The sequence below is a fragment of the Giraffa tippelskirchi genome, chromosome 7 (genome assembly GCF_054371585.1).
Source record: "Giraffa tippelskirchi isolate mGirTip1 chromosome 7, T2T-mGirTip1v1.2.pri, whole genome shotgun sequence".
Lineage (NCBI taxonomy): Eukaryota > Metazoa > Chordata > Mammalia > Artiodactyla > Giraffidae > Giraffa > Giraffa tippelskirchi.
Genome location: NC_137281.1, coordinates 101,091,999 through 101,108,566, shown reverse-complemented (window position 1 = coordinate 101,108,566; position 16,568 = coordinate 101,091,999). Strand labels below are relative to the sequence as shown.

The following is a 16,568-nucleotide window of genomic DNA, read 5'->3' as shown; positions in this document are numbered from 1 at the left end:
TCATCTCCTTGCTATCCAGGGGACTCTCACGAGTCTTCTCCAGCAGTTCCTTTTGTATTGGTAAAGGGTAAAATAAGAATATACTGTAAATCACTTTCTCTGAAACTACAGAATTATGCCATTACCTGTGCCATTACTTGTGCTCCTAGATCTTTAAGAAGGAACTTATAACAAAGTTTAATTTCTGTTCTGTTTTGTTTTTCAGTGGTGGGATCAGCAGATTGATTTTTATACTACTTACTTGAACTATTTGGCACAAGTGGTGCCTGAAATTTATTTTGCTGAAATGGACCCAGATTTGGAAAAGCAGGAGGAGAACATACAGAGGTTAATATTCACTCCACTGGAATGGTACTTATTTAGAGAAGATCCAGATATTTGCTTAGAGAAACTGAAGCACAGTGGAGCATTTCAACTTTGTGGGAAGGTTTTCAAAAGTGGAGAGACAACATATTCTTGTAGGTAAGATTTAGAAATGTACAGGATTGGTTGTAATTACAGCTTGATATTCTGTGCCTATTTTATGATGTACCTATCTTAGTGTATTGCTAGTTGTATTTAATTCTTAATTAACTTCCTTTTATTATGCATTTATAAGTTTGTTTTGCTAGTACAGCTTATTTTTGAATATATGACTTACACAGTTCTCTCACTTTTCTTCTTATTCTCTCAAAGTATAAAAGTGATTGATTTTTGCCTTGTTTGTAATGTAGTCCATACACCCTTATCTTGGTGCCACATGTATTTCAGAATTCTGAATACTTCTCCAGTAGAGTTAGGGCAGGATCCTATAGTCAAACACAACATTTCTATAAGAAATCTATGAGTATTCACAGCAAATGGTATAAATAAAGTCTATAGTCCCTTGTCATTTCAGGTTGTTATTTTGCCACCAAGTGACATTTGGCATCAAAGAACCTGTCGGAGCATTTGTAACTTAATTGGATAGAAGAGGTCAGTGATAGGGAAACTGGAAACAGCTTTAGGCTTTTTGCCTTTTGTGAAAGGACTTAAGCAGCATGATAACACAGAGAACTTTTTTATTCCCTACTCGCACTTTTAGGGTTTTTTTTTTTTTTCTTTTATTAGAGGTTATTTAGGTTAGGAATGTGAATCTTTAGATTTTATAAATACAGAGAATTGCTTTTTGCTTCACTGTAATTCTAGGTTTGACTGATTTGTGTATAGTAGCTCAGCTGGTAAAGAATCCACCTGCAATGTGGGAGACCTGGGGTTGATCCCTGGGTTGGGAAGATCCCCTGGAAGATGGCAGGGCAACCCATTCCAGTATTCTTGCCTGGAGAATCCCCATGGACAGGGGAGCCTAGCAGTCTATGGGGCCACAAAGAGTCAGACACGACTGAGTGACTAAGCACACACAACAGTTGTTTAGAGCATACTACATTTCTTTATTCTCTTCTTTTCTCAGGGAAAATTCAACTTTTGTATTTTGTATACCATTTTGCTATATAGCAGTTTCATTTATCTTGTTAAGTACTTTTAGCTGAAGCCTGGTCAGTTTCAACTAAAGCATAGTAGAAGACATTTGTAGACCTCATTTCTCCAAAAGGATCCTGGAGGCATTTTTAATTGTCACAACTAGGAGGATGGTATTAACATCTAGTGGATAGAGGCCGGGTTGCTGCTTAACCATCCTATGGTACACAGGACAGTCTCTTGTATCCCCAGAAAATAATTATTCAGTTTAAAATGTCAGTACTGCTGAGGTTTGGAAATCCTGCTGTGAATAGGTTAGTAGATCATATATATTTTAGAGACTGCTATTAGTCAGTCTTTACTTATTAGTGTTTAAAAGTTCAGTTTTAACATTGCCCAATTCCATCACTTCAACTTTTCTAAATAAATATTTTAAAAATTAATTTTGCACTTTGCATTTTTTTATATTATTGTCAATGTTTCCCTGAAAGTATTAAATAAAATTTTACATTTTAAAAGTTTTTGTTAAGGAAGAGATTAAGAAAGATTGAATTTAATTTAATCAATAAATATTCATTGAATATTTATCATGTGCCAGGCACTGCTCTACATGCTTGGGACATATCATTATGCAAAATAAATTAAAATCCTTTCCCTTATGTTGCTTGTATTCTAAGGAATTTTGTCTTTAACCAAGCCTCATTTACCAGTGAACAATCAGTGCCTGTAAAGTACATTTGTAATAGGATAAGACGATGCAAGAGTGAAGAGAAACTGATCAATTTTTCAGAAAACTAATTTTGGTGTATATGCTGCCAAATCATGCACCAGAAAACTAATTTTGAAGTGTAATTTAATAGTTTGAAACCAGGTGAAAGCTCAAAGTAATGAGGATAATTTAGGAAACAAAACCAAACATCCAAACATATACATTCAAATATGGCCAGAAAGAGGCCAACATTATTTGGAGTTCAATTTTTAAAGTATTTTCATAAACAGTTTGTGTATCATATAGGAAATTGATTCACATTATATCATTGTTATACTTTGAGCATCAATGGGAGTCATCTAAATTTTGGCACCTGATTTTTAATCTTTTTCAGGGACTGTGCAATTGATCCAACGTGTGTACTCTGTATGGACTGCTTCCAGAATAGTGTTCATAAAAATCATCGTTACAAGGTATGGAAATAGATGCATAAAATCTCTTGATTGGCAGGAGACTGATGGCCAGCTAGTCCAAATTCCTGACGAGTACTTGAGTTCCTGCTGTAACACATCTGATATGTGAACCTTTAGCTCTGGTTAAACATATGTGATGAAGCATCTGCTACCTCAAGAGACACCCCTTACAATTTTTTTTTTAAGTACATCACTTTTATACAAAAGATTATGTAAAGCATATTAACAACTTAAAGAATAACTATAAAGTGAACACCTTTCTAACCACTCCTTAGGTCAAGAAATGAGATGTTGCCAGCTCTCAGGGGCCTCCTTCTGGATCACCATCCTTCTCTCCCACTTTATGATATAACCTCTCTTCTATGTTTTGTGATAACAGTTTCTTTCATTTTCCTTTTAGCTTATCACCCAAATCATATTGAATAGTTCCATCTGTTTTTGAATTCTATATAGATGGAATCATTCTGTACCTTTCTCTTGTTGAATAGCTTTCACTCAGCATTATGTGTATGTATATATGTGTGTGTGTGTGTGTGTATATTTATATATATATGTTTTGTCCATTTACCTTATAGTGTTTGATAACCCACATTGTCTTTATGCATTGTACTGTATATGGATATGTAGATTGTTTCCAATTTTGGACTACTACTGTATTAAAACAATTTTTCTGTGAACATTCTTATTTGTGTATTTTGGTACACATGTACAGGAGTTTGTCCAGGGTGTATATCTGGAATAGATTGCTGAGTTCTAGAGTATATCTTAAGTCATAGTGGATAAGGTCAGACTGTTTTCCAAAGTGGTTATACCAGTTTGTAAGTTCTTCAGCAGTATATGGGAGTTCCTATGGTTCCACATTCTTGCAAGATTTGGTGTTGCCAACTTTTTAAATTTTAGCCAATCTGGTACGTATAGAATAGTATTACACTGTGGTCTTAGTGAGGTTGCCAAGCTTTGGGATTCTGTGGGCCAGTACAATTTCAGAAGACTTTGGGTAAGACATAGGGTTTTCAAATTTTTATTTGGCTAAATAAGTTCAATTTTAACTTTAAAAAGAGCACATGAACAGCAACCAAAAAATCCTTACCATCTCCTATAGTTTTATGAAGAAAAAGAAAATTTAATTCCAAGAAAGTAGGATAATCTCAGGCTAAAAAGCAGGTCTTTAAATTGCATACATGTAGCTCTGTGGAAGAGCTCATCACATTCTTTCCTCTTGTGATTTTTTCTGTTGACTGGTAAAACTTGTCTGTTAAACTTGGGAGCCTCTTCACTAAGCTATCTTTCAGTATTGAAAGCTTACAGTCTACATTGCAGCACAAAGCAATCTTTTGTGAAGCATCCTTAAGTTTATCATCTTTAGGTTTTTGCAGAGCTCTTCTTATAGAAGGTGCATGTACAGCTTACTCAGGAATCTTTGTGTTATTAGAAGGATGGACTATTGTGTAACTAATAAAAAATTATGTTTATAAGCTTTAAAAAAAATTACCCTTCAAAAGTGTGTGAAAGAACAGAAGACTTTTGGTGGGGGAATAATTGATAGAATCTCTCTGAAATACCTGTTAGATGTGGTGAAATTTTTAAAGTAAAGCAGGGGAATGACTAATAAATACAATTCAGGTAACATTAACCTCCATGTCAAATGGATGATCACACAGGGAACTTGGCAACAGTATTAATATTTTCCTGGGTTAGATGCTGGATCAGTGGTGTTCACTTCATTATTCTACTTTGTAACTCACATATATATTGTGTATATTCTTTTTAAATAAAACATACTAAAAGAAAAAAATGAAGCCATTAAAAAAAAATTAGAAGAAATAAGAAAGGATATGTTTTGCTGCAGAGAAGGGGAAGAAAAGAATGACAATGGGGATGCAGACCCAAGATCTGATACTGTGAAGAAAGCACCAAGAAAAACCTCTGGGCACAGAATAGCACAGAACAGCTTTTGCTATCCCCTGCACTGTGGAGGGAGTGGGGCTGTTTCACAGAGATGGTGTGGGGTCTCTGTCCAGACCTGCTCTACCATGTTGAAGATTCATTTCAAATCATGCTAATGGCTGCCTTATGGAGTACTCAGTGTTCCCCAAAGTACATCTTTCATGGCAATCTTAAAGTTCACAGCAGAAGAATTTAAAGTTCCTGTAGAGATCTATGCAGTATTACCTGTAATGGAATAGGAATAAATCCTGCACTGCTGCAAATTTTTTTCTGAAGTATGATTCAGAACTGAATTAGGAAGTTCCCTGGTGGTCTGCTGGTTAGGATTCAGCGCTTTCACTGCCATGGCCTGGGTTCAGTTCCTGGTTGAGGACCTGAGATCCTGCAGGCCATGAAGCACACCCCACACCTTCCCCTGCCCCCACAAAAAAAGAACTGCAAATTATTCATAGAGAATGTGTTGGAAGTTCTGCTACTTGGAACATCTGATTACCTTTCAGGATAAATATTGGTATTGTTGTAAAATTGAAATCAGGCATTTAAAATACTGTGAAAACACCAATAGTTGATGAAATAATGAAAAGTGACTCTCCATCCCTTATTCACACTCTCATGTGAAGAGGGAAGGCTTCTGCATTGAGAGTGTTATCACCATAGAAGATCATAGTCTTTCATTGCTACCTCACAATGCATATAGGTAATTCATTTGGAGTAAATAGATTATCCAACTGTGTTTTATAACTCTTTCTGAGAATATCTGGAAAGTTAAAATTTACTGAATTTTTGTATTTGTCTTTGAGTTAAAAATTTAAAAGGATTGTGGATCAGACATGGCAATTTGCTTGATAGTATCTGACTTGCAGGCACAAAAATAGTTGAAGGAAAAAGAAAGTAAAGTTGCTCAGTTGTGTCTGACTCTTGGTGACCCCATGGACTGTAGCTTGCCAGGCTCCTCCATCCATGGGATTTTCCAGGCAAGAATACTGGAGTGGGTTGCCATTTCCTTCTCCAGGGGATCTTCCCGACCCAGAGATCGAGCCCTGGTCTCCTGCACTGCAGGCAGACTCTTTACCGTCTGAGCCACCAGGGAAGCCCCCCAAAAATGTGTTCATGTGTTCATATAAATTTTAATTTAATATCAAAGAACCCCAAATTGAATTTTTGATCTAGCTCTTTTGTGTAAAATTGATATCCCACACCAAAGACTTTTTGCTATGATCTTGCAGAATCTAAGATGAGAATTGAAAATGAAGTAGAAGCATAAAAACAAACAAAAACTTTTTGAGAACTGGAAAATAACAGAGATAAAAATTTGAGCTTGTTCTACTGTGTGTAATGTGCCCCTTCTTTGTGATATCCAGCTTTTCAGTAGTTTATCCCTTAAAAATAAAAACTACAGTAAAGGGACTTCCCTGGTAGTACAGTAGGTAAGAATCTGGCTGCCAACACAGGTAATGTGGTTTTGATCCCTGGTCCAGGAAGATTCCACATGCTGTGGTGCAACTAAGCCTACACACTGCAACTACTGAGCCCACGTACTGCAACTACTGAAGCCCGTGCACCTAGAGCCTGTGCTCTGCAGCAATAGAAGCAACTGCAATGAGAAAGCCCATGCTGCGCAACTGGAGAGTAGTCCCCGCTTATTACAACATAGAAAGCCTCAGTGTAGCAACAAAGACCCAACATGACTAAAAATAAATTAATTTAAAAACTACAGTAAGATAAATAAGGTCTGAGAATCTAAGGTATTTAACATGATGACTGTAGCTAATAACACTGTGTTATTCTATAATTGAAATTTGTTTAGAGAGTAGCACGTAAACATTCTTACATACATACAAATATGTAAATATGAAAAATAGGAGAATATACTGAAGCACATTCTTTAAAATAATTTTTCAGTAAACTCTGCATTTTTATCCTCATAATAAACAAAAACACCCACTATTAAAGATTATTACTATTTTTTTCCTTTTTGGCCACTCCATGCAGCATATGGGATCTTAGTTCTCTGACCATGAATCAAACCTGTACCCCCTGCACTGGAAGCTCAGAGTCTTAACCACTGGACCACCATGGAAGTCCTTCAACAGACATTTGTTGAAATCAAGTGTTAGGATCAAAAGAACAGATCATAGGAAGTATTAGATATCAGCAGGGCTGATATCTAAGATTTAATTTTAGAAATAACAATCAGTGGTCTATCTTAAGATCAGTTCTACGTAATGAGAATTTATATATTGTCTTCGAAATGCAACAACATTAAAAAAATTATTTACTTAGGCAATGCAATAAAACTTACTCTTTCAAAATTCAAATAATACAGAAGAATACAAATAAAAATTATTGTTGCCTTTCTGTCCCATCATACTTTCTTTGTTAAACTAAACACGATTTAGTACACATCCCTACAGATCTTTATTTAAGTATTTATAAACATATATATTTATATGTTTAGGAGGTATGTGTGTGTGTGTGTGTGTGTGTGTGTGTGTATGAATGGGATCCTACTATGTACTTTGTTTTGCAACTTTTTTTTGGCCACACTGCGCGGCTTGTAGGATCTCAGTTCCCTGATCAAGGATTGAACCCAGGCCAGTGCAGTGAAAGCCCAGAATCCTAACCACTAGGCCAACAGGGAATTCCCTGCAACTTGTTTTTAATTTAATGTATCATGGAAATAGTTCTGTGTTGTTACATATAATAACTCTTGCCTTGCTTAATTGCTACATGTATTCCTTTGTGGGAGTATGTCATTATAGACTTAACCCATCCCTCTTTTCTACGTAATTACATTGTTTCCAGTTTTACAGTAATCAACCAATAATGCAACATATGCATATACCTTTGTTATACACCAATGTATATATTCAAGAGTGCTTGAGACTAGATTCTCAGAGGTATATTTTCTGGCTTGAAGAGTGTGTGCATAGATTTGGATAGATTTTTCCAGATTTTTTTCTGAATTGCTATGTCAATTTACAGTCCCATTAAAAGGCTATGAGAATTGTCTTTCTCTGTATCTGTCCCCAAGTTTATTTAATCAGTCTTTTTACTTTTTGCCAATCTGTTAGTAGTCAAATTATCTCATTATTTTAATTTGCACTTCTATTACTAGTATTACGAACATCTTTTCATTTTTTAATTGTATGTTTAATTTCTTCTGTGTAATGCCTGTGTCTGTCCTTTACTTATTTTTCTGTTGCTTTTTTCTTACTGCTATGTTATATACTTCACAAACATTATCTTAATATGCTTGTCTTTAATAATTTTTCATTTTTAAGTTAGGTTTTTAAAGATATAATTGATATACAATAAAATCTACCTTCTAAGTGTACAGTTCCATGAGTTTTCATAGACACATACATTTTGGTAACCACCACAGTGTGAAAGTGTTAGTTGCTCAGTTGTGTTCGACTCTTTGTGACCCCATGGATTGTGGCCTACCAGATTCCTCTGTCCATGGAATTCTCCAGGAAAGAATACTGGAGTGGGTAGCCATTCCCTTCTCCAGGGGATCTTCCCAATCCAGGGATCGAAACCAGGTCTCTTGCATTGCAGGCAGATTCTTTACCATCTGAGCCACCAGGAAAGCCTACGATGCTGTTAAAGTACAGCACTCAGTATGTAAGCAAATTTGGAAAACTCAGCAGTGGCCACAGGACTGGAAAAGGTCGGTTTTCATCACAATCCCAAAGAAGGCCAATGCCAAAGAATGTTCAAACTACTGCACAATTGGACTCATTTCACATGCTAGCAAGGTAATGCTCAAAATCCTTCAATCTAGGGTTCAACTGTACATGAACCTATAATTTACAGATGTACAATCCAGATTTAGAAAAGGCAGTGGAAGCAGAGATCCAATTGCCAACATCTGTTGGATCATAGAAAAAGCAAGGGAATTCCAGAAAAATATCTGCTTCATTGACTACACTAAAACCTTTGACTGTGTGGATCACAACAAACTGGAAAATTCTTAAAGAGATGGGAATACCAGACTACCTTAACTGCCTCCTGAGAAACCTGTATACAGCTCAAGAAGCAACAGTTAGAACTGGACATGGAACAATTGATTGGTTCAGAATTGGGAAAGGACTATGTCAAGGCTGTATCTTGTCACCCTGCTTGTTTAATATATGTAGAGTACATCATGTGAAATGCCGGGCTGGATAAATCACAAACTGGAATCAAGATTGCTGGGAGAAATATCAGTCACCTCAGATATGCAGATGATACCACTCTAAATGGCAGAAAGTGGAAAAGGAACTAGAGAGCCTCTTGATGAGGGTGAAAGAGAAGAGTGAAAAAACTGGCTTAAAGCTTAGCATTCAAAAAACTAAGAATCATGGCATCTGGTCCCATCACTTCATGGCAAATAGATGGGAAAAAAGTGGAAACAGTGTCAGATTTTATTTTCTTGGGCTCCAAAGTCACTGTGGACTGTGACTGCAGCCATGAAATTTAAAGACACTTGAGTCCTTGGAAGAAAAGCTATGACAAACCTAGACAGTGTATTAAAAAGCAGAGACATCACTTTGCTGACAAAGGTCCAGTCCATATAGTGAAAGCTATGGTTTTTCCAGTAGTCATGTACGGATGTGAGAGTTGGACTGTAAAGGCTGAGCACTGAAGAATTGATGCTTTTGAACTGTGGTGCTGGAGAAGACTCTTGAGAGTCCCTTGGACAGCAGGAAGGTCAAACCAGCCAATCCTAAAAGAATCCAACCCTGAATATTTGTTGGAAGGAGTGATGCTGAAGCTCCAGTACTTTGACCACCTGATGCAAAGAGCCGACCCATTAGAAAAGACCCTGATGCTGGGAAATTCTGAGGGCAGGAGAAGAAGGGGGCAACAGAGGATGAGATGGTTGGAGGGGATCACTGATTCAATGGACATCAACTTGGGTGAACTCTGGGAGATAGTGATGGACAGGGAAGCCTGGCATGTTCATGCAGTCCATTGAGTCACAAAGAGTTGGACACAACTTAGTGACTGAACAACAACAAACCACCACAATAATCAAGATATAAAACATTTATATCATTTCCAAAAGTTCTCTAGTGCCCTTTTCAAGCAGTCCTCTTGCTCACATACCCCTAGCTCCTGGCATTCACTGATCCGTTTTCTGTCCCTATAGTTTTGGCTTTTCAGAATGTCATATAAGTGAAATCATATACTGTGTAGTGTTTCCTGTCTGTTTATTTTCACTTAGTGTAATGCCTTTGAGTGCCTCTCATGTATCAGCAATTTGTTCCTTTTTATTGCCTAGTACCATCCCCATGGAAAAGAAATGCAAAAAAGCAAAATGGTTGTCTGAGGAGGCCTCACAAATAGCTGGGAAAAGAAGAGAAGCAAAAAGCAAAGGAGAAAGGAAAGATATTCCCATCTGAATGCAGAGTTCCAAAGAATAGCAAGGAGCGATAAGAAAACCTTCCTCAGCGATAATGCAAAGAAATAGAGGAAAACAACAAAATGGGAAAGACTAGAGATCTCTTCAAGAAAATTAGAGATACCAAAGGAACATTTCATGCAAAGATGGGCTTGATAAAGGACAGAAATGGTATGGACCTAACAGAAGCAGAAGATATTAAGAAGAGGTGGCAAAAATACACAGAAGAACTGTACGAAAAAGATCTTCACGACCCAGATAATCACGATGGTGTGATCACTCGCCTAAAGCCAGACATCCTGGAATGGGAAGTCAAGTGGGCCTTAGAAAGCATCACTAGGAACAAAGCTAGTGGCGGTGATGGAATTCCAGTTGAGCTATTTCAAATCCTGAAACATGATGCTGTGAAAGTGCTGCACTAAATATGCCAGCAAATCTGGAAAACTCAGCAGTGGCCACAGGACTGGACAAGGTCAGTTTTCATTCCAATCCCAAAGAAAGGCAATGCCAAAGAATGCTCAAACTACAGCACAATTGCACTCATCTCACATGCTAGTAAAGTAGTGCTCAAAATTCTCCAAGCCATGCTTCAGCAATACGTGACCCGTGAACTTCCAGATGTTCAAGCTGGTTTTAGAAAAAGCAGAGGAACCAGAGATCAAATTGCCAACATCTGCTGGGTCCTCGAAAAAGCAAGAGAGTTCCAGAAAAACATCTATTTCTGCATTATTGACTATACCAAAGCCTTTGACTGTGTGGATCACAATAAACGGTGGAAAATTCTGAAAGAGATAGGAATACCAGACCATCTGACCTGTCTCTTGAGAAACCTGTTTGCAGGTCAGGAAGCAACAGTTAGAACTGGACATGGAACAACAGACTGGTTCCAAATAGGAACAGGAGTACGTCAAGGCTGTATATTGTCACCCTGCTTATTTAACTTATATGCAGAGTACATCATGAGAAACGCTGGGCTGGAAGAAGCAGAAGCTGGAATCAAGATTGCTGGGAGAAATATCAATATTGTATGCAGGCAACACCACCCTTATGGCAGAAAGCGAAGAAGAACTAAAGAGCCTCGTGATGAAAGTGAAAGAGGAGAGTGAAAAAGTTTGCTTAAAGCTCAACGTTCATAAAATTACGATCATGACATCTGGTCCCATCACTTCATGGGAAATAGATGGGGAAACAGTGGAAACAATGTCACACTTTATGTTTTGGGGCTCCAAAATCACTACAGATGGTGACTGCAGCCATGAAATTAAAAGACACTTACTCCTTGGTAGGAAGGTTATGACCAACCTAGATAGCACATTTAAAAGCAGAGGCATTACTTTGCCAACAAAGGTCTGTCTAGTCAAGGCTATGGTTTTTCCAGTGGTCATGTATGGATGTGAGAGTTGGACTGTGAAGAAAGCTGAGCACCGAAGAATTGATGCTTTTGAACTGTGGTGTTGGAGAAGACTCTTGAGAGTCCCTTGGACTGCAAGGAGATCCAACCAGTCCATCCTAAAGGAGATCAATCCTGGTTGTTCATTGGAAGGACTGATGTTGAAGCTGAAACTCCAATACTTTGGCCACCTCATGCGAAGAGTTGACTCATTGGAAAAGACCCTGATGCTGGGAAGGATTGGGGGCAGGAGGAGAAGGGGACGACAGAGGATGCAATGGTTGGATGGCATCACCGACGCGATGGACATGGGTTTCGGTAAACTCCAGGAGTTGGTGATGGACAGGGAGGCCTGGCGTGCAGCTTTTCATGGGGTTGCAAAGAGTCGGACACAACTGAGCAACTGAACTGAACTGAACTGAGTATGCCGTTGTGTGGAAATGCCACAATATAGTACCTGTTCATCACTTGATGAATACTTGACTTATTTCCAGCTTTTAAATAAAGCTACCATGAACATTCAAATACAAGTCTATGTATGGGCATTTGTTTTCATTTCTCTTGGTAACCTCCGAATGATATTGCTGGATCATAAATTAAGTGTATAGAATCTATTTTCTGTCTTTTAAACTTGATTTATGCTGTCATTTGCCTTAGTGACATTTAAATTTATATGTAGTTATGTTTGCCAGAATTGTTTTTAATGCTTCTGTAGTTTATGCCTTGCTTCCTTGGCATTCCCTATACTAAAGTTTGTTTATACTTTTACTTTGATTTGAAACTACATTTTTAGTCATTATGGGTGAGTTTAGCATTCCTTAGTATATAAAATTGATTTGTATATTCTAATTTCTTTTGTTACCTTTGTTCTAGTAGCAACATTTGTTGTAATAATTTTTATACTGCCTTTAGTTCCTTTTTACTCCCTTACTTAACTTTTTATTATCTAGTTTGCCAGTTTTAATGGTATCTTTGCTTTCTTCCTATTACCTACTTAGTAGTTGATAATGTAATGCTTTCTCTTTCCCTTCTCCCATTTTTTTTAGTTGTTCTCTTTCTGATTAATATAGATGAAAATATACATTTCTTAAGTACTTATGCTAGTATCATCATAATGATTTAAATCATATGTTTAATCATAAAATCTACTCAAGCATTCTGGGTATCATCTAGATTTTTTGTGGTTTTTTTTGCACATGACAATCTGTTTTAAAAACTATTTAAAAACTGAGTATGTTTCAAAAATGGATCAATTTTGAAGATTCATTTTTGTTGTAAGTATTGAGAATTTTTTTGTTATCAAAATATTTTTTGATATATATCTATAACATTAAAGGCAATTAAGGTTGAAATAGCAGGAAACATGTAGTATTTGAGTTATCTTTATCATTCTTCTTTGCTTTGTAAAATGTTTTGAAATTAAGACACATTTTTCATTTGTCAGATGCATACTTCTACTGGAGGAGGATTTTGTGACTGTGGGGACACAGAAGCATGGAAAACTGGTCCTTTTTGTATAAGTCATGAACCTGGAAGAGCAGGTACCGCAAAGGAGGTAAGAATATTACTATTTTTTAATTGCTATTTTAAGCTTGATGAAATTAAATAGAAATAAATGTTATTTGTATGGGTTAAGCTGAATTCCATCGAGAATCATGATTTTATGTTCTAATAGTTAAATGTAAGGAGTTGTATTTGATTCTAGAGGATTTAAAGGTTTGATAAATTGATAAAGGTTTGATTCCATATTTCTCTAAAAGAGTGAATTTACATTGGAAAGATGAACTCAGAATACTTGTTTGTTAAGCAGTCAATTTGATAAGTAAGAATATACAATATATTATCCTAAAAGAGTGAATGGAAGTAGTTATTATGAAATAGGAGGATATAATGAATTACAAAACAGTAGAACTGACACATAAATTCCGTAATTGCTATTCTTAAAGAAAAAAAAAACAATGAACATATTATCCACTATACCTCCTAATCAAGAAAAAAAAACTGTGAGTAAGCCCAGATAGAGACAATTAAAAAAGAGAATGGGAAAATGACCATAAAACCACAGATACAGGAGGATTATAAAAGGCTATTTATATGACTCTGTGCAAAGACATTTGAAAATAGATTCTTTTATCCAACAGTGTAGTCAGAATTTATTCAAAAACAGAAAAAACTTAAACAGTTAATAACCATTGAAGAAATCTAAAAAGTTGTCACAAGGAAGGACTTCTTAAAAAATGCCATGCTCAAATGGTTTCACAGAAGAATCCTTTTTAAAACTTAAGGAATAAATAGTTTTTGTATTCTTTAAACTGTTCCTGATAACTTTATAACATTGAATATCCCTAGGGTCTATATTTTGATCTCTTAAGTACCATTTTCCACTAAAAGAAACCAGAGCGTTTTGTAAAAATACCTGATTCCAGATATGAGTTAGGGAATAGGTGAGGTAGGCTGGTGAGGATGGATTTGTGTCAAAAGAACCTAAAACTCAGTTTTAGGATACTTTTGGATACTTTCCCCCTAAGATATCGAGTAAGGCATATTCTGCTTTGCCACAGTGAATATCCATTCATTAGTGTAATGGACATTCCAGCTGGAGCAGTTAGACAAGAAAAAGAAATAGAAAGCACGTAAATTGGAAAGGAAGAAGTCAAACTATTTGCAGATGACGTGATTTTGTATACAGAAAATCCTAAGAAATCCATTAAAACATTGTTAGAACTAATAAACAAGTTCAGCACAATTGCAGGATATGAGATACAAAAATTACTTGTATTTTATACATTAGTAATGAACAATCCAAGATAAAATTAAGAAAAAAGAAGTACAAAATTTATTTAATTTGAAAAGATACATGCACCCTTATGTCCATGCAGCATTATTTGCAGTAGCCAAGATATTGAATCAACCTGAGTGCTCATCAAGTTTACAAAACTAGCTTCCTTCTTCCTACCTCATGGGATTCCAGTCTGTTTGTGGTTTTTCTGAGTCATATGGCCACAGAACACTGAATTTAGTCCTGAACTAACCTGATCTTCTTGGGTTTCTTTGGATTTATAATTAGATTAAAAAATAGATCATTCAGGCTTGTTATGCCCGCAAATCTGGATACTCAGGAACAGATTCATGATCTGAATGTGAGAGCATACTTACAGCTAGCATATGACTAATCAATTGCCCCCCAAGAGTCCTTTGTGCTTCACATTTGTTTCGTCTCTGCTTTGGTGAATGTGAAATCCATACTCTGCCAGGTGTGTGGCATTGTGCCAGCCATAATAGGGATTTACCAAGTGTAATTACCCTGGTCAATACCAATCAGCCTATAGTCCAGCATTTGGCAATATCTCTAAAAGTATGTTTAAGGGAAATTTCTTTCTAGTTCTGTAGTACATTTCTGGGTTTATTATTAAGGTTTTTAAAAATCGATTTTGATTATCACCCTGTTGTTCCCTCTAATGGACCTTCTTATTTTCTAAGCTATAAATGATTTATTTAGAGGTTTCTTCTCTACTTACCAGAACTCTTCTGAAGAACTTAACTTCTGATATAGTATGGAAGTAATAAGTGGATTCTTCTAACTTTTCATTTCAGACTACTTTGATTAAGAATTGAAAGGAAATATTTCTAAAGCTAAAGAAGATAAGAAATAGGAACATAGTGGATTAATGTTGCTCTTAGTACCTTTGGCACTCTTTTTCTCTCTTTCTAGCAAAAGCTTCTGAGTAAAATCTCCAGAGAAAAGGTGACATATTGAAGAGATGGTAGAAATGAAAATAATAAAGCATTGGGGAGTGAGGAAGAATAGGTGCAGAAGAGTAAATGTGTAGATTAATGTTTTGGTCACCACAGAATAAAATACAGTTCATTAGTATGGTGTATAGCAGGTAGGTTAAAAAATTGAATATTAAAGCCTTCTACTGAATTTCTATTGGATTTTATGTGTGTATGTGTGTTTGTCTTATTAAAGAGCTACTATATTTGTTTTCCTGCTTACTGCTTTGTTTAAACAACTTATTGAGTTGTGATTTGCATACTATATTAAAAAATTCACCCATTTAAGAATATACTTTAGTACTTTTTTAGCATGTAGTTTATTTTTATTGCCAAATAATATTCCATTCTATGGATTATGCATCATTTTAGTTATCCATTCATCAGTCTATGGAAATCTAGGTTGTTTCCACTTTTTGGCTATTATGAGTAATGCTGCTATGAGCATTTGTGTGCAAGTTTTTTGTGTGGATATATGTTTTCATTTTTCTTGGGTAGATATCTCAGAGTGGAACTGGTGGATCATAAGGTCACTATACCTAACATTTTGAGCATCTCTCAGACTTTTCCAAATTGTACCATCTTATATTTCCATCAGCAGTGTATAGGGTTCAGGTTTCTCCGCATCCTGGCCAACACTTGTTATCTGCCTTTTTTATAATAGTCACCTTAGCAGGTATGAAGAGGCATCTCACTATGGTTTTGACTTGCATTTCACTAATGGTTTGTGATGCAGAGCAATTAAATGCATTTTTTTTTTAGCTAACAAACCTCTTAAGGAAGTGGTATTCTTTAATGAAATAAACATTTTTTTTTTCCATGGAAGTCAAAAGACTCCGATGTTAGTATTGCTTTTTATATCCGTTTAGAGCCTCTTTGACCTTGAATGGGATATTTTTTAAAAAATATTTTTTAAAATATTTATTTATTTATTTTTGGCTGTGCTGAGTCTTTGTTGCTACGAGCAGGTGTTCTCTAGTTGTGACAAGCAGGGACAACTCTCTAGTTACAGTGCACTGGATTCTCATTGTGGTGGCTTCTCTTGTTGCTGTGTGTGGGCTCTAGAGCACATGGGGTTCCATAGTTGTGGCACATGGGTTTAGTTGCCCCAAGGCATGTGGAATCTTCCCATATTAGGGATCAAACCCATGTCCCCTGCGTTGGCAGGTAAATTCTTAACCATTGGACTACCCAGGAAGTCCTTAGATGGAATCTTTATCTTTTAAATGCCATAAATTTTCTGCCTTAACAGAGTGGCTGTAAGGATCGGTTGGAATAAATTAAAGGAGAAATGTTTTTGTAAACTGTAGGGAATAACCAAACCCTATAACTCATTGTTCTCTGAAATGATTAGTTTACTCAGGCAGAGAAAAACATTCATAAGGAAGAGCATCATAAGGGAGGCATCCATGATTTTGCCTCCTTGCCTTTCTGTCATCTGTAACACCA

At 36.2% G+C, this 16,568-nt stretch overlaps 1 protein-coding gene across 4 annotated transcripts in view; it reads left to right on the top strand.

Annotated features, from left to right (window-relative positions):
* UBR1 (ubiquitin protein ligase E3 component n-recognin 1) overlaps positions 1–16,568 on the top strand; it is a 138,841-nt gene that overhangs the window by 21,764 nt on the left and 100,509 nt on the right. For 3 of the 4 annotated variants that reach the window (XR_014058989.1, XM_081507920.1, XM_081507922.1), the window contains exons 2-4: positions 206–462; positions 2,541–2,619; positions 12,790–12,900. Coding sequence is in view for 3 of the 4 variants with exons in the window: in XM_081507920.1 (XP_081364046.1) it covers positions 206–462; positions 2,541–2,619; positions 12,790–12,900 (447 nt within the window). In the remaining variant the exon portion in view is untranslated. The remainder of the gene's footprint in view (positions 1–205; positions 463–2,540; positions 2,620–12,789; positions 12,901–16,568) is intronic. The other variant, XM_081507921.1, reaches the window with a different exon arrangement.